This window comes from Caloenas nicobarica, chromosome 21 (genome assembly GCF_036013445.1).
Source record: "Caloenas nicobarica isolate bCalNic1 chromosome 21, bCalNic1.hap1, whole genome shotgun sequence".
Classification (NCBI taxonomy): Eukaryota; Metazoa; Chordata; class Aves; order Columbiformes; family Columbidae; genus Caloenas; species Caloenas nicobarica.
In genome coordinates, this window is record NC_088265.1 from 5,335,212 (window position 1) to 5,358,004 (window position 22,793).

Genomic DNA, 22,793 nt, shown 5'->3' on the forward strand with positions numbered 1-22,793 from the left:
AGGCTTTCTGAACCCCGTTACTCAATGCGGGGAGGATCTGCTCCATGCCCAGCTTGCAGAGGGACCCGTAGGTCTTCACACCTCCGCTGCGCTCAGATACAGCATCTCCATAGGGTCTGCAACACGAGTCCACATTGGCCTGTGCTGGAAAGCTGGAGGGTCACAGCTTTTCAAAGCAACGGGAGGGTCGGGGGGCTGCGTTCCCCCTTGCCTGGGGTTTTGCTCTCCCAGATGCTCGCTGCTTGTGATAAGGACGTGCGGGACTGCTCACGCTTCCCACCACGGCTGCTCAGCTCGGAGGCTTGCATGACGCTGCATGTTGCCCACCCTGCTTCATCCCATTTGCTCTCAGGACAGGATCCAGCGGTGTCTGGAGGATCCTGGCTCCCTTGGCTCCCCGCAGCCCCTGGGGACAGCACAGCCACAGCGCAGGGACAGGTTCCCCATGGGGACAGGGCTGGCAGCAGGAGGGACACGGCCAGTGTCACAGGTTCCCTTGCTGCCGGCCCTTTGCCAAGGCGAACGCGCAGTCTGGAGCAAAACCAGAGCATCCCCCTGGGACCGATTTCCTTCATCTCCCAAACCGGCATCGCTTCGAGCACCCGTGTGTCTGTCTGGCCTGTGATTACCTCCTCCCTTTGCAGCATCTCCCCAGCGTCATCATTCACCATTACCTGCATGAGCTGTTTCTTTAATGATGTGCCAAAGGTGTTTTAAATCTGGGATGGAGATTTTTAAAGGCAATGCAAACCTGGAAATAGCTAAGGATATGGTTTGCCCCAAACCTGGCTGCTCTCCAGAGCAAACCCAACCCCTGCCTGTCTCTTTTCTCGCCCTGAACAGCGACGGTTGTCCGATGAGATCGACAAACTGAGGCTGGAGGTCGATCAGCTCAAGACCAGAAGTGGGACGTTTGTGGAGAGCGTGCACGCAAGGTAAGGGCCGCCTGCCAACCCCCAGCCTGTGTGCGCCCCGCTTGCCTCCTGCACCCACAGCTTTGGGGGCATTTTGCTTTTAAAGCCCCAAAAATGCAGTTGGCATCAGGTGTTTCTGGTTTCCCCCAGCCCCAGTGCAGGGTGGTTCATCACAGCAGGGTCGGCTCTGGCTGTGCTGTCCCCACCATGGATTTGTCCTGGGGTGGCACACAGATTGTTGACAATAGTCCAGCCCAACCAAATGGCCCTAAATTTGCTCTTCTAGGGGAAAAAAAAAGCCACTGGACATAGTTTCTTTTTCTGCACAAAGGGCTTAATTTTCTACGAAAACTGGATGTTCACTGAATACCTTTCCCTCTGTGGTGTGCTGGGGATGGGCTGGTGGAGAAGGGAGAATCTCTTTTGAGGTGTTGCAGGCAAAGGAGAATAGACCCCTCAATTTTTTCCCCTCCTCTCTGCAATGCTCCTCCCACACCCTTTCCTTTAAGGCCAGCTGGGAAATGAGGAGGTCCCAGCCCAGAGCACCAGAACGAGAGGTGAGCCCATCAGGTCTCAGCCTCCGGCACTGACCGGGGTACCCAGCACAGCTGCAAAAACCACATCCTGTAAGAATCATGGAGGAAAAAATCAGCAGAAAGCTTGAGTTACAGAGGCCAGAATAATCCCCCAGCTGAAATGTCAGCTTTTGTCTAAGGCTCCTTTATCCGTTTTTAGCTCTGGAACTGCTTGTCAGCGGCTCCACAGCTTAAATCCCCTTGAAACATGGGCTGTGCCTTCGTCTGCAAACACCGAGCTGACGCCAAGCCAAGCTGCCCATGTTAGCATTTTGTCTGCATTTGGTAGGATGCTGGGCTGGGGAGTCCAGATCTGTGTCTGCACTGGAAACCACACCCACTGTGGAGTTAAAACACTGATCTGCCTTGGACAACTGTGTTTGTCATCTTAAATCAAAAAAACCTCATGGCTCCCATGGCAATGCATACAAGGAGTAGTGACCCCATGCTCTGGGAAGGCATTTTGCTCAGCTGTGTCATTTGGTCTTCATAGAATTGAAGAATTGTTTTGGCTGGAAAAGACCCTCAAGATCATTGAGTCCGACTGTTAACCCAACCCTGGCACTACCCCATGTCCCTGAGAACCTCATCATGGGGGATGAGAGATTGGCCGTGACCCGGCCATGTGTGTTTGCAGCCCAGAAATCCAACCATATCTTGGGCTGCATCCCCAGCAGCGTGGGCAGCAGGTTTGGGGGGGATTCTGCCGCTCTGCTCTGCTCTGGTGAGACCCCCCTGCAGTGCTGGGTCCTCAGCACAGGACACACATGGACCTGCTGGAGAGGGCCCAGAAATGATCCGAGGCTGGAGCAGCTCTGCTGGGAGGACAGGCTGAGAGAGTTGGGGTGTTCAGCTGGAGAAGAGAAGCTCCGGGGAGACCTTATTGTGGCCTTTCTGGACTTAAAAGAGGCCCATAAGAAAGATGGTGACAGACTTTTGAGCAGGGCCTGTTGCGACAGGACAAGGGGTGATGGTTTTAAACTAAAGGAGGGAGATTCAGGTCAGACGTGAGGAAGGAATTGTTGGCCCTGAGGGTGGTGAGAGCCTGGCCCAGGTTGGCCAGAGAGGTGGTGGATGAACCATCCCTGGAGACATCCCAGGCCAGGCTGGACAGGGCTCTGAGCAACCTGAGCTGGTGCAGATGTCCCTGCTCATGGCAGGGGGGGCACTGGATGAGCTTGGAAGGTCCTTTCCAACCCCAGCTATTCTGTGATTTGATGATTATTTCATGCGGAGCAGGCCAGCATTGCTGGGGTGAACATCCCACAGTGGCCTCATCCTCCTCCTCCATCCAGTGACCCTGGGCTGCAAGAGGAGCAGCCCAGGGATGGGCACATCCTTGCGTGGAGCAATGTCCAAAACGGAACTCTTTCTCCCCAGGTCCCACATGGGCAGTGCCACAGACCTGCGCTTCCCGCTGGGTGCCGTGGTCCATGCCCCCGCCGAGCCCTTTGGGACAGCCCCGGGGCTGCCTCGGGCGCAGAAGGGCCGATTTGCCACCCGGCGAGAGGAACCAGCCAAGGTAACCCATCTTTGTGCCAGCACGGGGTCACGGTTGGGTTGGGGTCTCCTCCTGCCTTGCATGCTGGTCTCACGTGTCCTCGATTTGGGGGCATGGGGCAGTTTCCTTCACCCGGTGCCTGGATGGGGGTGACGTGATAGGAAGGTTTTCCCCACTGGGATTGCATTGGGGTGTGACTGGTGTATGGAGGTCTCCAGTTTGGCTTTTGGAGACATGGGGATGTCGTGTAGGACCAGTGGACCTTGTTCCCCCAGGACTGGGAGCAGGCCCAGGCAGGCAGCGTCCTGGCCACGGGGCCTCACGCCTTCGACAGCGACCCCGACATCTCCGACGTGGACGAGGATGACCGCGAGACGCTCTTCAGCTCCATGGATGTGCTCTCTCCTGGTGGGCACTCGGACGCCCAGACGTTGGCCATGATGCTCCAGGAGCAGCTGGATGCCATCAATGAAGAGATCAGGTAGCAGCCATGGCCAAAACCCCCCACTGCCTTGCTCTGAAGTTGCTTGGGGTGGGGGGGAAAACAATCTTCCAGGCAGTGGGAGGAGGCTCTTGTGCCCTAAAATTGAGGTCTTGGTCCAGCTGCAGCCAGGAATCATAGAATCATTCTGGTTGGAAAAGACCCTCAAGATCATCAAGTCCAACTGTTCCCCCACCCCCAGCACTACCCCATGTCCCTGAGAACCTCATCTCCGTCTGTCCAACCCCTCCAGGGATGGTGACTCCAGCACTGCTCTGGGCAGCCTGTTCCAATGCCCCACAGCCCTTTCTGGGAAGAAATGTTTCCTAATATCCAAAGGAAACTTGGCCCTTCCTGCATTCAGCTCCCTGTCTCTCAGCTGCACCTGTGCTGGCTCACAGAAAGTATCAGAATTAAAAAAAAAAATAGCCTCCCCATGAATATTAAAAGAAATCAGAGTCCCCGTCAGCTCTGGTTGATGTGGATCCTGATGGATCTTGCTGCCATTCCTGAAGACGTGGGGCTCGAGTCACAGCACCCAAGGCGCATTTCCGCGGGAGGTGCGAGACGAGTCCCTGAGCCCCGCCGCTCCTGCAGGATGATCCAAGAGGAGAAGGAATCCACCGAGCTGCGCGCGGAGGAGCTGGAGACGCGTGTGACGAGCGGCAGCATGGAGGGCCTCAACCTCACCCAGCTCTGCAAACGGGCGTCCATCCCCACCTCGCTGACTGCCCTGTCCCTGGCCAGCTCGTCCCCCCCGCTCAGCGGCCGCTCCACCCCTAAGCTCTCGTCCCGCAGCGCCGCTCAGGACCTCGACCGCATGGGCATCATGACGTTGGTGAGGAGGTGGCGGCGATGCAGGGGTTGGACGAGGGGGTGTGTGGGTACCTGGGGTGGGAGCGATGCCCCGACATCTGCAGGGGTGCGCGGGGGGGTGACGTGGAACGGGGGTGCCCGTGTTTGCCTGGCCCCGGGACTGCTCTGCGGGGGGGTTCTCCATTAACTGCCCCCCTTTCTGTGTCTCTCTCGCTTTCCCCCTTGCAATCAGCCCAGCGACTTGAGGAAGCACCGGAGGAAACTGCTAGTGAGTGGCTCCCATCCCGTTGGGTTTTGTCCAACCCTCCCTTTTCCAGCCTGCTCCTGGCTTTGTCCACACCAGGTCAGGGTGCAGCAGGCGCGGGATGGAGCTGGGGGATCCTGTAAGGTGCTTGGAGCCTGGGGGGCCTGGCAGGACATGGGGAGGTTCAGAAAGCCACTGGGTCCTCAAACCTTGTGTGTCCCCTCCGGTGACAGGGTGGCTTTGGGACATTCCCATCTGTGCTCCTCAGAGCCCTCTGCTGAGGGCCAGCAGCTTCTGTCCCCACCCTCTGACCTGGACCATGGGGCTGCGTCCTCTCTCCTCCCTGTTCCCAGGATCTTGGCCATATGGCCGCATCCTCCCCATCCGCTTGGGCATCTCGAGCCATTGCCAGAGCTCTAGTTCAGGCCAGTCCTGGAGCGTGGCAAAGCCTCAGGGCCCTGGTGGCTCTTTTGGCCATGTCTCCACGGAGCAAGAGAGAGGCAGGCAGCAGGGCAAGGATGGAGCTGGGCTTTGGCCACCCAGCCTCATGCCTCCCCTTGCTTGTTCAGTCACCTGGAGCTCGGGATGAAAGCCGAGAGGATAAAACCACCATCAAATGTGAGACATCCCCCCCGTCCTCACCCAGGACATTGCGGCTGGAGAAGCTGGGCCACCCTGCGCTAAGTCAGGAGGATGGGAAGAGGTACGTGGAGCATCCCTTTGGCTCTCACGCCAGTGCCTGCTCTGGTGGTTTGGGGATTTGTGTGGGGCGGTGGGATGGTCTGGGGTTTGCCATGGCTTGTGAGCTGCTCAGGAATAACCTCAAGGCTTTGCTGTTCCTCTCCCTCCATCCCCAGCTCACTGGAGGAGCAGACCGGCAACGCCAGCAGCACCAGCAGCCAGGACTCCTTGCACAAGGGCTCCAAGAGGAAGGGGATCAAATCCTCCATCGGGCGCTTGTTTGGGAAAAAAGAGAAGGGTCGCTTGATCCAGCTGAGCAGAGAAGGGGCCACGGGGCAGGGTCCGTGAGCAGCCCCGTTCCCGCGTGCGCCGGGCGGGTGAACCCTCGGGCCGAGCTCTCGGCACTGCCTGCCTTTGGGGTGCTGTTGGGGTGATGGGTGGAGGAGCGGGGACACCCCTACTTCTTTGGGGGTGTTGCGACCACTGGCTCTGGGCTCCCTGTGGCTCCAGGGCACTTGGATCCTGGTCCATGCGGCCCTTTCTGACCCGAGCATGGTGTCTCTCCTAATGCTCTGCGAGAGCTACAGTGGCCCCCATCACTGTGTCCTATCTTTAATGTCCCCAAATCTGCTTCCCTCCCCTTCTCAGTTTTGCACAGCCCTTTGGTGGGAGCTGCTCTTCGACCCCTAAATCCATTACTGCTTCAATGCTGAGCATCATGAAACAGGAGGCGGGCAGGCAGGGGTCCCCTTGGGCTTCCCAGGGATGCAGAGGACCCATGGGTTGGAAATGGAGACTGTCACCTCCTGTGCTGCCACTATGCATCCCCAATGCCCTGGCATGGGGACTGTGCCCACACTGACCCTGGGGGACGTCGCACTGATGTGGGGGTGTCTTCCTCGGCCCGCAGTGGTGCTGACCGACGTGGAGGTGGGCATGCAGGACCCTCTGGGACTTGGCAAGCTGGGCGCTCAGGCCGAGAAGGATCGGCGGCTGCGGAAGAAGTGAGTGAACCTCCTTCCCTGCCCCAGCAAGAAAATGTCCTGCTGGCTGGCTGAGAAGCCATGGCGTGGAACTTGCAATTGCTGAGCCCTGTTGGCTCTTTTATTGCTTTGCTGCCAGCTGGTTCTTACTGCCCATGGTCTATTCCCCTTCCAGAGCTGTTCCCTCCCCCATAAGCCCCCAATAAATCACTTTTCTGCTTCTGTTCCCTCCAGGCATGAACTCCTGGAAGAGGCTCGGAGGAAAGGATTGCCCTTTGCCCACTGGGATGGCCCCACCGTTGTGTCCTGGCTGGAGGTGAGGCAGAGTGCACCTGTGCATCGTCCCCGTGCATCGTCCCTGTGCATCATCTCCGTGCATCGTCCCCGTGCATTGTCCCTGTGCATCATCTCTGTGCATCGTCCCCGTGCATTGTCCCTGTGCATCATCTCTGTGCATCGTCCCCGTGCATTGTCCCTGTGCATCGTCCCTGTGCATCGTGCCCACGCACCAAAGGCTTTGCAGTCACCGCCGGTCTGTAGTGTGCTCCGCCGGCAGCTGTACAGCACCCCACAGTCTCACGGTGCACATGGTTGGTGGTTGTAAGGTCTAGGGGAGCAGAGCAGATCCCCAAATCCCTCAGATATTCTGTAGAGCTTTGAGCTGAAAGTCTCGGTGGGTGCATCCATCAGACAGAGGGGTGCTGAGCTGCCCGCAGGCTCTGTGCAAGGTGCAAACAGAAATGGAACCCCATATGGGTGTCCAACTTTGATATCGAGCTTCAAACAGGGTGGCCTTGGTCCTGCCAGAGGAGGGTAGGGAAGGTCAGCTGGGTATTCATGGGCTTCGCCCTGTTTTGGCAGCTCTGGGTGGGGATGCCGGCCTGGTACGTTGCTGCTTGCCGAGCCAACGTGAAGAGCGGAGCCATCATGTCAGCCCTGTCCGACACCGAGATCCAGCGGGAGATCGGCATCAGCAACGCGCTGCATCGCCTGAAGCTGCGTCTGGCCATCCAGGAGATGGTCTCGCTCACCAGCCCCTCGGCACCACCCACCTCGCGGACGGTACGTGCCACAAACCCCCTCTTCCCCCAGACAGACCCTTCGTGGGCAGGGGACACATTTTTCCCCCCTTTCCCCGACTCCTTGGGACCACAGTGCTCCATCGGTCACCAGGGAGTGTCACAGACAAGTGCAGCCGTGGAGGGGGTGACATTCGCTCAAACCCATCAAAGCACCAGACACTTGTCCTTGGGCACAAAGATGGTTTACAGCCATTGAGTGTGAAGCACTTTCCTGTCTTGAGGAACCAGCAAATGCTCTGGTCCCCACACCCAATGGTGTCAGCAGGAGCTGACCTGGCTGAGCAGCCGGCAAAGAGCAAAGCTCAGGGACTGGCTGCCCTGGAGAGGATAAAATCCCACCCAGACAGCACAGGTGTGATTTACAGGGCCAGCTTGGTTGTGCACAACCAGTTTGTCCATCATTTCAATACAAACCTTTTCCTGGGACCACATGAAATTCCTGGGGCAAGTCAAAGCAGCTGCAGATCCCGGCCTTGGCCTGGGCTGGGCATGGAACGGATGGAACGATCGTGTCTTGTGCTGGTCCTCGAACCACCTGAGGGATTAATGGTGCCCCAGTAATGCCAAGACAACATCTGTAGAAATGCAGACAGCAGAAAGAAGGGCCCCAAAGTGTCATGTGTCCCCTCAGATGGCCATCTGGGGTCACAGCTGTCACAGACAAGCCTGCAGGCTCCATGAGATGAAAGGAAATGGCCTCAAGTTGCGCCAGGGGAGGTTGAGGTTGGATCTGGGGAACAATTTCTTCCCCAAAGGGCTGTGGGGCATTGGAACAGGCTGCCCAGGGCAGTGCTGGAGTCACCATCCCTGGAGGGGTTGGACAGACGGAGATGAGGTTCTCAGGACATGGGGCAGTGCCAGGGCTGGGGGAACGGTTGGACTTGATGATCTTCAGGGTCTTTTCCAACCAACATGATTCTGTGATTCTATGAGCATAACACCAAAGTATAAAGGCAGCCAAAGGTCCTTGCTGCGCTCTCCATGGCCACACGGACAGCCCAGTGTCCCCATGGGAGCAGGTGCCACCAGCCCAAGTTGTAAGGACACTGCGAGATCTCCCCAGTCCAGCTCCAAGCTGATCCTAATCCTACCCTCTGTGCTGGTTCACCCTGACCACTCTGCTCTTTTCCCTGCAGTCCTCTGGAAATGTCTGGGTCACCCACGAGGAGATGGAGAACATGGCGACTTCCACCAAGACGGTGAGGCTGGCGGGCCCCGCCGCACGGCGTATCGGTTACCGAGCTGAGCTCCGGGCGTGTATTAACACGCTAAAGCCCGGGAGAGAAGGGGATCTTTGCTGCATCTCATGTGTCAGCTCTTGGCCAGCACCGTGCACCTGTTTAGAAACCATCTTTCAGCCTTTAATATCCCAACAATTTTCAAAAGTGGTTTGAAAACCATCAGATGCATTTTCCTTTTTCAAGCCCCCATGGGTTTTGCTGGGTTTCTGGAGCAGCTTGTCTGTTGGTTGTGTGTTAGAGGAAAGAAAGGGAAGATAAAACTCACGAGTGATCTCAGCTGCATGATACTGAGTCCCATGTTGGTTATCCTACACCCAAAGAGTCACCATCTCATCTCCCGTTGACCTTAGTGCACACAAATATTGTCCCTAGTGTCTGTCCCCACCACTCTGGCTTGGGGTCCCCTGCAGGGATACAGCCCTGCTACCCAAGGCTCTGGCTCCTTTGCAGAGATGTAGGACCAGCATTTTGGATTTATTGTGTGAATTAGGCATTTTATTGAAGCTTTTTGTCTGCTGGTCAAGTGGCACAGACCTGTAACCAGCACTTGTAGCAGGTGGGTGGCTTTGAGGGACAGAGAGCTCAGAGTTACCGCAGGGACGTGATGCTTTCCCTTGGCAGGTTTTGTGAAGTTGAGCAAAACCAGCACAGGTTGACAAGGGAAGAAACAGCTACAAACTGGGCAAATTGGGTTGGGCAGCCCCTCTGAGGGTTGTGACCCATGAGCTGAGGCTTCGGTTTCTCTCTGCACCCACCTGTCTTTGGGGGACCCAAAAACTACCCATATTTCCCAGGAAAGATGTACAAGCCCCCGTGACTGTGCCATCTCCAGCCCATGAGAAAAGCCTCAACCCGTATCCTCCTTACTTGACTGCGAGTTGGGCTGAAACCCAGGGCCCAGCGGGGTCGGGGTGTCCCCAGCACCCCGTTGACAAGGCTGAGGTCCCCGAGCCATGGGACGACCCCCATCCCCTCTGGGTCACGCCGTGCCGAGGGGTCCAACGCTCAGCACACGTGGCACACGCGTCCATGGTGCGGGGCCGCCGGTACTGACTTTCCCTGTCCTTTCTGTTGACATGCTGCGTGTGTCACACTTAGGACACAGAGGAGGGCAGCTGGGCACAGGTGAGGTCCCCATGTCACCCTTTTCCGCGGGCGGTACGTGGAGTGGTTGTGGGAGGGAGAACTGGACATCGTGGGGTGCCGGGAGATGAGCTTGGGGCATCAGTGTTCACCGAGTCCTTGTTGGAGCCTGAACCTGCACCTGTGGCTGCTCCTCTGGGGCATCTTTCGAGTACAGGCTGGTCCTCCTGGGACCTTGCACCAAGCAGTGTCCTGCTCTGCTTCAGGCAGAGTGACTTTGCCTGGGATCTCCTCTCCAAGATACAGATCCTGTGGCAAAAACCCCATCTAAGTGTGACCAGCCACCCTGCATGGGATGCAGGTTTCTGGCTGCACACACATTTCATTTTTGCATCTTTTTTAGCCCCAAGTTCAGGATATATAGCATGAACTGAGTGGGAGAAAAGAGTCCTGCTTGGATCCACCTCTTCTGATTTTATCACTCTCAAATGTTTTACTTTTCTTCTGGTGGGTTTTATTTCATTTTCGGACCCAAAATCAGCTGGCGGTGAGAGTGAATGGAGATTTTTCTGCCCAAAACTGACCTTTTCATTTTGGAGTCATAAAGCAGATCTTTCGGTGATTTCTAAGCTTCTTAAAAATCAGTTGGGAATGCACCGAAACCTGTTTCTTCATTTCAGCTTTCATGAATGTGTTTTTCCCAGAAGAAGCTGGTTATAAAGTTGAGCTATCCCTTACGCTTTTTGACTAATGCCTTGTCTCCTTGGGGACATCAGTAGGATGCAGACCATGGCCAACAGGACTCTTCCCTCCAGCTCCTTCAGTACAAACTAGGGTTAAACTTCTCTGGCCCAGGCTTGGTCCTCAAGACAGTGACCCCTGGGCTGCAGCACTGAACTGTCACTGGTCTTCTGGGAGCCTGGAGCTCCACCAAGCCCTGGTTTCTCCCCAGCTTCTCCATTTGCTTCTCCACAGACACTGGCCTATGGGGACATGAACCACGAGTGGATCGGGAACGAGTGGCTGCCCAGCTTGGGTCTCCCGCAGTATCGCAGCTACTTCATGGAGTGTCTCGTTGATGCACGGATGCTGGACCACCTCACCAAGAAAGATCTCAGAGTGCACTTGAAGATGGTGGACAGCTTCCACCGGTGAGTCCTGTCCTTCGGGAAGTCCCTGGGGTGAAGGTCTGCACATGGAGCAAAGGATGGGGCAATTTGTGGGATTCTCCCCTGTCTTGACCAGTTCTGGTGCTGGAGGATGGCTCTTCTAGGCTCAACTCAGCCATCTGGTCTGGGGCAGCTTGTATGGGCAAGTGTTCTCCTTCAGCACACTCCTTGCAGAGGAACGAGTCTTCTCCTGGCTGTGGAGCAAACCACAGGCAAAAAAAAAGAAATAGGCTTGTCCCGCCTGGTCCCCCACTGGCAGGCAGAGCAGATCTGCCAGCAGCCCAGCCTGGAGAAGGCTTGTGCCATCCCAACCACCTTGCCCAAACACCAGCGTCCTCCTCTGCTGCCCACCAGTACTCAGCTCAGCTCAGGAATGGTTGTGGTGGGAATCATGGGCATCGGCTCATTCCTCTCTTGGGCATGCAGAGGGGGAGGGATGCACGGGGAGCAGGTCCTGGCCTGGCTGTTGAGTGGGCAGAGCAGCACCCCAGCCCTTGAGGTTCCACCAGCTACCCCAAACCATGGGGCTGGGTCTGTGGTTCCTCCCGTCAGGCTGGAGCAGCTCCCGAGGGCTGATTCTCCCCAGCCACCAAGCTCAAAGTGTCATTGCTTGGATCCCTGCATCCTCGAGCAGGTGGAACAGCATAAACCAGAGCTGAGACTGAGAGAATTGGGGTGTTCAGCCTGGGGAAGAGAAGCTCCGAGGAGCCCTTACTGCAGCTTTTCAGTGCTTAAAAGGGGCCAATAAGAAAGATGGGGACAGACTTTTCAGCAGGGCCTGTTGTGATAGGGCAAGGGGTGACGGTTTTAAATTAAAGGAGGGAGATTCAGGCCGGACATGGGGAAGAAATTGTTGGCCCTGAGGGTGATGAGAGCCTGGCCCAGGTTGGCCAGAGAGGTGGTGGCTGAACCATCCCTGGAGACATCCCAGGCCAGGCTGGACGGGGCTCTGAGCAACCTGAGCTGGTGCAGATGTCCCTGCTCATGGCAGGGGGGGCACTGGGGGAGCTGGGAAGGTCCCTTCAACCCAGACCCTTCTGTGATTCTATGATTCCATGCTTCTAAAACTGATGGAGTGGCGAATTACTATGAAAGGGAGGGACATTCCCTGTTTTCCAGCCAAGATCTCCCCTTTGGGTTGTATCTGTACTGACCCAACCCTGCACCAACTCATCCTTTGGGCACATTTGAGCAAGCAGGGAAGTGGGTCCTTCCATAGGTCCCTCCAAGCCACCTGCCCCGCGATGCTGAGCACTCCTGAGGGTTGGGTGACATCTCATGTCCTTGCAGCACCAGCCTGCAGTACGGCATCATGTGCCTGAAGAGGCTCAACTATGACCGCAAAGAGCTCGAGAGGAGGCGAGAAGAGACCCAGCACGAAATCAAAGGTCAGCAGCCGCATCCGCCATCCAGCTCTGGAAAAGGACATGAGGAACCTCCCAAGAGACGCCCGGTGATGGTCTCTCTCCTGTCCCTTATTTTTAGCACAGCATTTGCCTGGGGACAAGGATTATTTCTGAGCAACCATGTCCACAGGGCTGTTCTCCGTGGGGAATCTCCTGCAGTATTTCCTCAACAGATTTCTCTGAGCGGCTTTATGCAGCTCACCCCAGCCAGACATGAGGAAGGAAGGTGTCAAGACAGGAAAGATCCTGTCTGAGCATCAGATCATCTTCTCCTGCCCATTTCAGATGCTCAGGACACCCCAGAGCTGGCTCAGACTTTCTTGTTGCCTGTCCTGAGGTTCCCTGTGCATCTGGCTGCTGCTTAGATTACATCTCATTATTGATAATGCCCCTAATTACACCAGCAGCCTTGGGCTCTTAGGATTAATTTCCACAGTTGTTTTCTGCCTGTTATTTCAGCATTTAGTTTGGTAAATTGAAGTGAGCTGTTCCTGGCGCTTGAGCACTCGCTATTGCTCGTGGAAGGGGCATCCCAGGTTCATCCTGGGGCTGTGCAAAAGGGCTTCAGGACATGGTCAGGTCCCCACGCAACCAAGAGCACGGTCTGAGCTGGCTCTGAGACGTCCCCTCGCTCTATTGCAGACGTGTTGGTGTGGACCAACGACCAGGTCATTCACTGGATCCAGTCCATCGGGCTCCGCGAGTACGCGAACAACCTCGCGGAGAGCGGGGTGCACGGGGCGCTCCTGGCCCTCGACGAAAACTTCGACCACAACAGCCTGGCGCTCGTCTTGCAAATCCCCACGCAGAACACGCAGGTAAGAGCAGCAGCTCTGGGGATTTTAGAGAGCGGGCAGCGTGGGACACGGCTGCAGCGTGACCCCACCAGCTCAGCTCTGCCTTTCCACACAGAGCACCTTGATGGCTCATGGGCTTTTTCTCTGTTATTCTCAGGGTTTCCTGGGATGGGGGTTTGTGCTGGGAACTTCCCACCAACAGAGAGTGCTCATTTGTTGTTGTTTTCAGGCTCGACAAGTGCTGGAGAGGGAGTTCAACAACCTGCTGGCCTTGGGCACGGATCGGAGGCTGGATGATGTGAGTACCAAACCTCTCTCATGTCCAGATCATGCTGAGCACCTGCTCTTGTGCAAGAAATGGCAGAGACGAGACCTCTGCCCTCTCCCTGCTTGTCCAGGGAGTCAGGTAGGGCCTCACAGACTCTCTAGAGCAGTCAGATGAGCAATATCCGTGGAATAAGCTAAAACTATTAGACAAGGCCCTGAGGAATGTGCTGCCAGGCTGTGGAGGCAGGCGAGGTAGAGTCTTGTGCATCATTTCTGCTCCTTGCCAGCTGCTTTCATATTGTCTTGTAGAGTCACAGATGTTCTGGGCATGATGTATCTGTCACAGGTGAAGCTGGTGGGTTAGAGATGCCCCATTAAGCAGCCAGAAAGCTGTTCGTGTTGAGTCACTGAAGGTGGGAATTCACCTAGATGTCTCCTACATATGGCTTTAGTACATGAGATATGACAGCAAAGATCACCAGGGCTCTCTTGAGAGCACAGAGAGAAGCAGACGCTTCCAGATGCTGTTACCTGGCCAAGGTCAGATGCATCCCTGGGAGTCCTTAGGGGCACTTGTGTGTTGATATCTCCAAGGCATCTGTGCAGGCTGGAGAGAAGAGATGGGCAAGCTGAAAAGGTTAAAGCCTATGTTGTGGGATCCTGGAGAAGTCTCCTATGTCCTTGGCCCAATTTGGTCACACACTTCTGCACTGTTGGAGTTGATATCTGCGTACGAGCACACCCTTGGTGGAGTGGAAGCAGTGCTGGTATCTCACAGGGGTGGAAGCTCCTGCTGCCACCGCAGCCATGCCCGTAACCTGCTCTTCCCTCGCAGGGCGACGACAAGACCTTCCGTCGCACCCCGTCCTGGCGAAAGCGCTTCCGCCCGCGCGACGTTCACAGCATCAACATGCTCAGCGGCTCGGCCGAGACGCTGCCCGCCGGCTTCCGCGTCACCAGCCTGGTGCCCCTGCCCCCTCCGTCCGCCCCCGCCAAGAAGATGCCCCCAGAAGGTGGGTCACACTCTTGTCCCCAGGGTCCCCTCGCAGCCCTGCTCAGGCCTCCCGGTGTGTATGGGGAACGATGCGCCGTCAGGAGAGGGAGAGTCTTGCTGATCGTGATGCTGAATCCATGGGATCCTTGAGCTCTTGTCTGCTGTAAATGTTTTTTTCAGGAGGGTATTTCAGACTCTGGTTTGGTGTGTGATTTCTCCCAAATCACAAGTGATAGGACGAGAGGAAATGGCCTCAAGTTGCGCCAGGGGAGGTTGAGGTTGGATGTTGGGAACAATTTCTTCCCCAAAGGGCTGTGGGGCATTGGAACAGGCTGCCCAGGGCAGTGCTGGAGTCACCATCCCTGGAGGGATTTAAAAGTTCTCCAGGGCAGAGCAGAGGGGGAGGAACAACCTCTCGTGACCTGCTGCCCACACTCTTCCTCACACCCCCCAGGTACCATTGGCCCCTTGGCCATATGGGCACATTGGTGGCTCGTGGCCAGCCTGTCCTGTGGCTCCAGTGCACAGATGCTGCCTAATGAATGGTTTGGTGGGAAACTGAGGGTTAATTGGCGCAGTCAGTAATTGCACACTCTGCTCTTTGCCTCACTTCCAGTTGGTGCCTCTGGGTCGCCAAGGCTGGAGACCTCCACGGTCCGGACGTACTCCTGCTGAGGGTCAGCGTGACGGGACCCAGCCCGGCCATGGGTAAGTGCAAGGATGGAGGTCTTGGAGCTGGATGGGGACCAAGAGCAGAGCACAAGGCCCAGTGTCCTCTGCCCAGTGTCCCCCAGGCGGGGTGGCTGCTGTCACCAAGGTTTGCCATGGAGACCTCAGCGGTGGGGGAACAGCCCGCTGCTGCCTGGGGCTCACAGGACCCTGAGGTGACGCAGAAGGGATGCTCAGCATCCCAACCATGTACGGCTGGTCCAGTCTCTGGACAGACAGCTCCACCGCGGACCCCAGGGCGGGGGACCCACTGGGGTGAGGGGAGGAGAGTCAAGCACTTCAGAGAGGCTCCCGGGACCCTGCTGTACCCCCAGGCACAGCTCCCCTGTGCCAGGAGGATTCGTTACCAACTCGGTCTGGGTTTGTCAGCCTGTGGGCACATGGGCAGACAAGAGCCCCCATCCTTACGCGGCCTTTCCCGCTTTGTTTCCCAGCACATCCCCACCGTCCATCCAGCCACGCGCTGGCTGCCATCCAGGACAAGAGCCCGGCCAGCGCCGGTTCCTCGGCCCAAACCAACAGACGCTGCAGTCTCGCTGCTGTGGACCGAAAAGGACGCTGTCCCTTCTGCTTGTGCACCCACCGCTTCCCCCAGCTCCCCACAGCTCCCACCTCTGGCTCATCTCTCACCTTTCCCTGTGCTGGCCGGCTATGGATGCACTCGCTGGGTGTCCACTCCGTCGCTGGCAGAAGTGAGGTACAACTCCACGGAGCAGCACAGACACCCTACAAGTGGGCTGCGATATTTGGAAACCTTCCTCCTGCCTGGTTCACGTCGCCAATGGGGCTGCTGTGCTGACTCGCCCAAGCCCCGGGCATCAGGGACGCCGCTGCCCGCAGGACGCAGAGCCCAGGAACATTCAGGCTCATGAAAATCTTCACGCCGGGGCAGCCGAGCGAGGAGCTCTCCCCAGGAGGGGCCATGGCCAGGGCTTGGTGCTGCACGGGATGGAGCAGGGACCGGCCACCATGGGGGCGAGGAGAGCAGCTGCCTGCCGAGAGGCGGGCGGTCAGGGTGCTGCATTTTGTGGTGCTGCGTTTCGGGGTGCCGCGTTTTGGGGTGCCGCCAGGTGCCACGCAGTGGGAGGCTGCGCCTGCACGGCGGCTCCACGAAGGGCTGGAACCGCCTCATACGGTTCGATGCCAACCGGGACGGTACCCGGCACCCACGGGACAGGGGACCCTCGTTGGGCACCCGGGGAGACATGGTGGGGACACCCAGCAGCCCGGGACGTCCCTGTCCCTTCCCTGCGGGTGCAGGGGAGCTGCTCTCCCCTCCTGCCGCTGAGCCACGGGCAGGGATCGATCCTGGAGGCTCTGAACTCTCCCCGTTTCTTCCCCGTAGGGTAGGATCTCCTCGTCTCCTCATGCCACGTTTGCCTTGTGTGGCCCCTATTTCTGATGTGATATTTATTGATGGCTGGAATGACCTTATACTTATCATGTGCTGTCTGGAAGTGCAATATCTGAGAGGCTATACAGTCACGATGTCTTTTCGGTGTATTATTTGCCTAATACAGTATTAAATATTTTTTTAATTTGAAGAGTCAGTGAGCCCTTTATATCGATGCCCTATTTCTTTCGTCATATTATTGGTACTGCATGGACTCCAAACCCTGGATCGGGTCAGGAAAGGATGTATGTGTGTTCCAATAAACAGGATTTTAAAACAGTGCTGGCTTGAGCCTTCTTTCTAGAGCCCAAATTAAAAATATAATTAATCTTTAGCTTCCTCAAGAGTTTTTGGGGTACAGGACTGAGCCCCAGTTGCAAACCAGTAAAATCACTGGTCTCTGCAGGGTGGATTTAAGTGTGGGACATAATTTCCCAACACTGAGTGACCATGCTGAGGTCCAGCTGGATTTTCTGATATGGAAAAATCCCCAACCTGGGAATTAGGAGAGACTTGCACAGAGGAGGACGGCAGTAAAGGAAGCCCTGAGCAGTCCAAACAAATGCCTTTATTTAAAAAAAAAAAAAAAATCCAAATAAGTTAGCAAAAATAATAATTAAGAAAAACAAAAACAAATGGCAACTCCACACAGAGATCAGTAGAAAAGACGGTGCGCGCAGCCTCCGCGGGGCTCGGCACCCGCAGGACACCAGCCGGAGAGACGCGTTGGTCAAAGAGCATCTTGGGAAAAAAAAAAATCAGCAAGCGAACCCAGCACACACATTGGCCCCCAAAAACCGATCGCCCCCAGACGGGGGGTGCAGAGCCCGACGCCAGGCGGCCGCCCTCACGGGAACCGGGGCCACGGCACCGCCAAGATCCCACCTCTCCCCATCGGCATTTCCCAGCTGGGCGAGCGGGAGCGTTTTGCGAGGAGTGGGAATGGAGGTGAGTAGTTCCAGCGGTGTGGTCCACGACGCCGGAGGGGTAAATACGATTTCCAGCGGCTGGACCCTTCCAGCATCTTATTCCCACCCCATCACCAGGTCGAAGAGCCACTGGGTGTTGTGCCGGCTCAGTTTTGAACCCGCTCCTCCTGGAACGTCACAGCCACGTCCTCCACGGCGATGTTCTCCACGATGGAGGAGAGCGAGTGGAGGTTGCGGTCCTCTGCCGCGTCATCGGCCAGGAGGTGATCTGCAGAGAGCAAGGGCATGATGGCTCTGCTGGGGACAGGGACCATGTGCTGAGGACAGGGACCACGTGCTGGGGCTGGGGACCATGTTCTGGGGACAGGGACCATGTGCTGGGGATAGGGACAATGTGCTGGGCATGGGGACCATGTGCTGGGGACGGGCAATGTGCTGGGGATGGGGACCATGTACTGGGGATGGGGACCATGTGCTGGGGATGGGGACCATGTACTGGGGATGGGGACCATGTGCTGAGTATGGGGACCATGTGTTGGGGACAGGGACCATGTGCTGGGGACACGGACAATATGCTGGGGATGGGGACCATGTGCTGGGAACAGGGACCATGTGCTGGGAACAGGGACCATGTACTGGGGATGGGGACCATGTACTGGGCATGGGGACCGTGTGCTGGGGACAGGAACTTTGTGCTAAGGACAGGGACCATGTGCGGGTACAGGGACCATGCGCTGGGGACAGCTTCTGGCTCCACGTAGAGGAGACCCCACAATCCCACCACATGGCTGGAGAGACCTGGGGACCCACTCCCGCTCCTGCCCTGAGGGATTTGGACCTTCCCCTGGAGAGAGCAAGAGGGACTGAAACTTTTGGATATTTTTTATGTTTTATTCTCTGTTGGCAAACGAGGTTTAAGTTTCTATCCCTGGGGGAAAAAAACAGGTGGATTTGGAGGGGGTTGACTGCAATAATGGAAAAAAAATCAGCAGCTGCAGAGGGGCATGGGGAGCCTGGGGCAGCGATGGTTTGTGATGCTCAGTGATGCTCAGCACCGCTGCGGGCAAAGCTGAGCCAAGGGACAGTGAGGGACAAACCCTTGATGGGGACCAGGCTGCTAATTCCATGGCTCACAAAGAACAGATATCGTGGGGAAATCAGGCAGCAGGAGAAGCCCGAAGTCTCTAAGCATCCAGCCAAGGAAACACTGGAGGATTTATGAGCTCATTTCTCTGCAACAGCGGGGTGGGCAGAGGAGGACAAGGCTCCTTTTGTCCTCTACTCTGAGCATCTCCTGCCTGGGGGGGGTTGGCTCAGTGATGCTCTGCCCCAGGACTGCAGTGTCCCCACAGCTGTCCCCCCCAGAGCCCAGCGAGGCTGCAGGACATGGGGATGACCTTACCTGCGGGGTTGGTGCCAAACTCCAGCTGGCTGCTCCACTCGGGGCTGCAGGACGAGCTGCCGGACCCGCACTCGCCGGCCGCCTGCAAGGAGCCGAGATACAGACTGTGGGTCTCACAGCCCCCGGCCCCACTAAACCCCACCAGCCACCACTAAAACACCCCGGGGGCGCCCATCCCCACAGCACAATCCCTCTGCGGAGGTGGGAACATCCATCCCCACCCGCAAAGATGCCTCAGGAGCCGACATCATTTCGGGTCCCCATCACCCATCGGGGGCAGATGCTTCGTTAACCAGTTTAGCAGGGTCTGTTGTGATAGGACAAGGGGTGATGGTTTTAAACTAAAGGAGGGAGATTCAGGCTGGACATGAGGAAGGAATTGTTGTCCTGAGGGTGGTGAGAGCCTGGCCCAGGTTGGCCAGAGAGGTGGTGGCTGAACCATCCCTGGAGACATCCCAGGCCAGGCTGGACGGGGCTCTGAGCAACCTGAGCTGGTGCAGATGTCCCTGCTCATGGCAGGGGGGGCACTGGATGAGTTTGAAGGTCCCTTCAACCCAAACTGTTCTGTGATTCTATGAACCATAAAGGCAGAAAAAAATCTCAGTTTGTGGCTCTGGACACAGGAGAAATGAAACTGTCCACTCACTGCAGGTAAAAAAACTCTTTTTGCTCAGTGACTCTGAGAAAGGGCCAGAGATGGACAAACGTACTTTGGCAAAACCGCTTTTTGTTGAAAATCACCTACTCGGGCTCACAAAAAACAACGCAGGGACTGGACACCCCCAGGCCATCCCAAGGGGATTTCTGGGGAAGATCTTTTGGCAGTTTGATTTGTGGATTTGGGGCTGAACGGCTATTTCAGAGAAAAGAGCTGACAGCCTGAAAAATGAGAGCGTTACTCAACAAAGCTCAGAATTAACTTTTGGTTTTGTCTGTGTATCTTTATTTGGAAGTGGATGCCAGCCCGCATTAAACACAAAATATGATTTATAGGAGCAACCCCAAGGACCCAGCTATTTGTAGCAGCCTAGAAATGGCACCTTGGGTCTACAAACTTGTAGCATCACAGGCTAATTAATTAACAATTGGATTTAGTTCCCAGCGAAGTAGGGAATTCTTACAGATAGGATTTTTTTTTCCCAAAACATATTGGATTTCGCACTCCATATATGAACCCCATGGCCATGCCTTGGAGAAGGGACAACTCCGAGCAGCCGCGACACGGGAACTGCCCTGCAATGTTTTGGGCGCATTTGCAGCAACAGCCAACAAATCAGCCCAAACCAAACCCAAGTGGATATATTGGGTTTACACCAGCAAGTCCAAAGTCTATATAGGATGGAGCTTAAAAGCCTTTTGAGTCCTTTATTCAGCCTCTAAATGTACCACATTGGGCTACAAGGGTACTTTCTAGTTTGCTCCTTAAATCCTTTAGTCTGAAAGGAGAGGAATCTTGGTGAATTCCACTTTTCTGTCCTTATATCTATATCTATATCTATATCTATATCTATCTAATCTATAACTATATATCTCTATCTCTATATCTCTATCTCTATATCTATATCTATATATCTACATCTAGCTATGTATATCTATGTCTCTATATCTACATCTACATCTATATCTATATATCTATATCTACATCTATAACCATATCAATATCCACATCCATATCCATATCTATATCTACCTATATTATCTATATCTACCTGTATCTATATCCATAGACGTATCACCTGTATCTACTTCTACACCTACATCTATCTGTATAACCTGTGTCTCTATCATCTGTATCTGCACCTATACCATCAAGACCTATGCTTATACCTACCTCTACATCTGCATCTATCTACATCATCTATACCAACACCGACACCTATATCTACATCTCTATCTATCTATACGTTTTGATATCCAGATCCTCAGAGCTGCAGGGAAGCACTTGCCCAGACCCCCCCGTGGTGACCCCCCCGATGGTGTTTGCTCAGGGGCTTTGTGGGTCGTGTCACTTTGTAGGGAGAAACCAGGAGCGTGTGTGTCTGTGAGCAGGGGGATTTAATTTTATTTTATATTTTATTCATTTAATCTCCTTATTTTAACTTATTTTTTAAATTTTTTTTTTTGGGGGGGTGTTTGTTTTTATCTTGGTTTTGCCTTTATCATCCCTCTCAAGCCCAAGCACATGTGCTGCGCTCACTGCATTTCCAGCACTGGACCACGCAGCCCTCACTACATCCATACATAAATCTATAGATGTATACATAGGGAAAGACGGCTACTGGCCCCTTTGTCCGAGAGCCCGGTTGGGCTGGACCATCGCTGCTCTCAGCCTTTGTGCAGGACACATTCACCAGCTCGTGACACCAGCATCTGCCTCGGCCCCAGGGCTCCCCAGCAGAACCCAGTGCCCCGATCATCACCCCCATAGAGCATCACCCCCATAGGGTGTCACCCCCATAGGGTGCTGCCCTCATAGAGTATCACCCTTACAGGGCATCACTCCCATAGAGCAGCACCCCTATAGAGTGTCACCCCCACAGGGCATCACCCCCAAAGGGCATCACCCCCATAAAGTATAAACCCCATAAAACATCACCCCCATAGGCCATCACCCTCATAGGGCAACGCCCCCCTAGGGCATCATCCCTAGAGAGCGTGACCCCCATAGACCACCACCCCATAGAGTATCACCCCCACAAAGCATCACCCCAAAGCACATCACACCCCTATAGAGTGTCACCCCCAAAGGTCATCACCCCCATAGACCATCACCCCCATAGAACACCACCTCCATAGGGCATCACCCTTAGAGAGTGTCACCCCCATGAAGTATCACTCCCAAAGGACATCACCCCCATAGACCACCACCCCCATAGAGCATCACCCCCAAAGCGCATCACCCCCATAGGGCATCCCCCCCATAAAGTATCACCCCCATAGGCCACCACCCCCATAGGGTTTCACCCCTATAGAGCATCACCCCCAAAGCACATCAACCCCATAGACCACCACTCCATAGGGCACCACCCTTATAGAGTGTCACCCCCATAAAGTATCACCCCAAAAGTCATCACCCCCATAGAGCATCACCCCCATAGACCATCACTCCCACAGGTCACCATCCCCATGCTGGTGCCCAGCCCAGATTTGGGGGCCCCGGGGGACACTCGGGGACACTCACCCCGGGCTGCGGGGCGGCGGGACGGAAGCGCAGGTCCCTCTGCTCCCGCTCCTGCTGGTTGAGGGTGCTGAGCAGGCTCTGCAGGCGCTCGATGTACTGGATGGCGCTGCGCAGGATCTCCACCTTGGGCAGCCGCTGGTTGGGGTTCAGCAGGGTGCTGCGCTTCAGCGCCTCGAAGGCTTCGTTCACCTTCTTCAACCTGCGCTTCTCCCGCAGCGTGGCCGCCCGGCGCCGGTCGATGGACACCGTCTTGCGCTTGCAAACCTTGCACGCCCACGGCAGACACTGCCCGGGACAGTGCTCGGCCAGCGCTGAGTCCTTCTCCTCCAAAGCCACCCTGCCCTCGGGACACAGGGCCACCTCGGGCCGCTCGGGGAACGCCGATGGCTCGTAGCCTTGCAAACGGGAGCCCAGGAAATTTTCCCCATCGTAAAACCTCTGGTCCGGGAAAAAATACGGGTTGGTCTCAAAGAGCTCCATGGGTGCGCAGGCGGCTCGGGGATGTGTGCGCGGCTCGGGGATGGCTGCTCCCTCTCCCCACGCCAACTGTTTGGTGCCATTTAAACCCCGGCGCTGGCATTAAATCACGGAGATAAATATAGAAAACCTAAAGGAAACCTGAGCCCAGCCTAAGCTGCTGCCTCACATCAAAACTTGTCCATCTGATTTCATGTGCTCTCCCCGCGGGGATTACGCTGCCCCAGACCGCGGCCGCGCCGGGGGGGTCCGGGGGAGCTGGCACGGTGGGGAGGGCAGCTCGTCGCCCCACGAACAAGGGCTTTGTTCGAGCCCAGGGGTGCCAGCGGGGACGGCGGGTGGCTGCCAGCTCCCCCCCGGCATTCCTGCATCATCTGGTCCCTTCAGTTACAGGCTGGTTGGGGGGAGCCCACGGTGGCCTCGTGGCCAGGCCACCCTTGTCACTTTG

At 56.0% G+C, this 22,793-nt stretch overlaps 2 protein-coding genes across 2 annotated transcripts in view; one reads left to right on the forward strand and one right to left on the reverse strand.

Moving 5' to 3' along the window:
- PPFIA4 (PTPRF interacting protein alpha 4) overlaps positions 1-15,454 on the forward strand; it is a 33,085-nt gene extending 17,631 nt beyond the window's left edge. The window contains exons 12-30 of the mRNA XM_065649199.1: positions 844-935; positions 2,870-3,011; positions 3,266-3,471; positions 4,069-4,309; positions 4,520-4,555; positions 5,101-5,234; positions 5,389-5,552; positions 6,123-6,216; positions 6,430-6,511; positions 7,057-7,257; positions 8,414-8,476; positions 9,617-9,643; positions 10,577-10,752; positions 12,061-12,158; positions 12,819-12,994; positions 13,203-13,271; positions 14,076-14,253; positions 14,851-14,942; positions 15,398-15,454. Of these exons, the coding sequence (XP_065505271.1) occupies positions 844-935; positions 2,870-3,011; positions 3,266-3,471; positions 4,069-4,309; positions 4,520-4,555; positions 5,101-5,234; positions 5,389-5,552; positions 6,123-6,216; positions 6,430-6,511; positions 7,057-7,257; positions 8,414-8,476; positions 9,617-9,643; positions 10,577-10,752; positions 12,061-12,158; positions 12,819-12,994; positions 13,203-13,271; positions 14,076-14,253; positions 14,851-14,909 (2,238 nt within the window). The 3' untranslated portion in view covers positions 14,910-14,942; positions 15,398-15,454. The remainder of the gene's footprint in view (positions 1-843; positions 936-2,869; positions 3,012-3,265; positions 3,472-4,068; positions 4,310-4,519; positions 4,556-5,100; positions 5,235-5,388; positions 5,553-6,122; positions 6,217-6,429; positions 6,512-7,056; positions 7,258-8,413; positions 8,477-9,616; positions 9,644-10,576; positions 10,753-12,060; positions 12,159-12,818; positions 12,995-13,202; positions 13,272-14,075; positions 14,254-14,850; positions 14,943-15,397) is intronic.
- Positions 15,455-16,999: 1,545 nt separating this feature from the next.
- Positions 17,000-22,386, reverse strand: MYOG (myogenin). Its single transcript, XM_065649439.1, has 3 exons — positions 21,869-22,386; positions 18,688-18,769; positions 17,000-17,553 (listed from the first exon to the last, which is right to left on the reverse strand). The coding sequence occupies exons 1-3, from the start codon at positions 22,346-22,348 to the stop codon at positions 17,432-17,434; spliced, it is 684 nt and encodes a 227-aa protein (XP_065505511.1). The 5' UTR covers positions 22,349-22,386; the 3' UTR covers positions 17,000-17,431.
- Between the last annotated feature and the right edge of the window lie 407 nt (positions 22,387-22,793).

Coding starts and splice junctions, on each gene's coding strand:
- MYOG (XM_065649439.1), bottom strand. CDS start 22,348: ATGGAGCTCTTTGAGACCAACCCGTATTTTTTCCCGGACCAGAGGTTT. Junction 18,770..21,868: donor CCGCCGCCCCGCAGCCCGGG/GTGAGTGTCCCC, acceptor GGCTCCTTGCAG/GCGGCCGGCGAGTGCGGGTC. Junction 17,554..18,687: donor GTTTGGCACCAACCCCGCAG/GTAAGGTCATCC, acceptor TGCTCTCTGCAG/ATCACCTCCTGGCCGATGAC.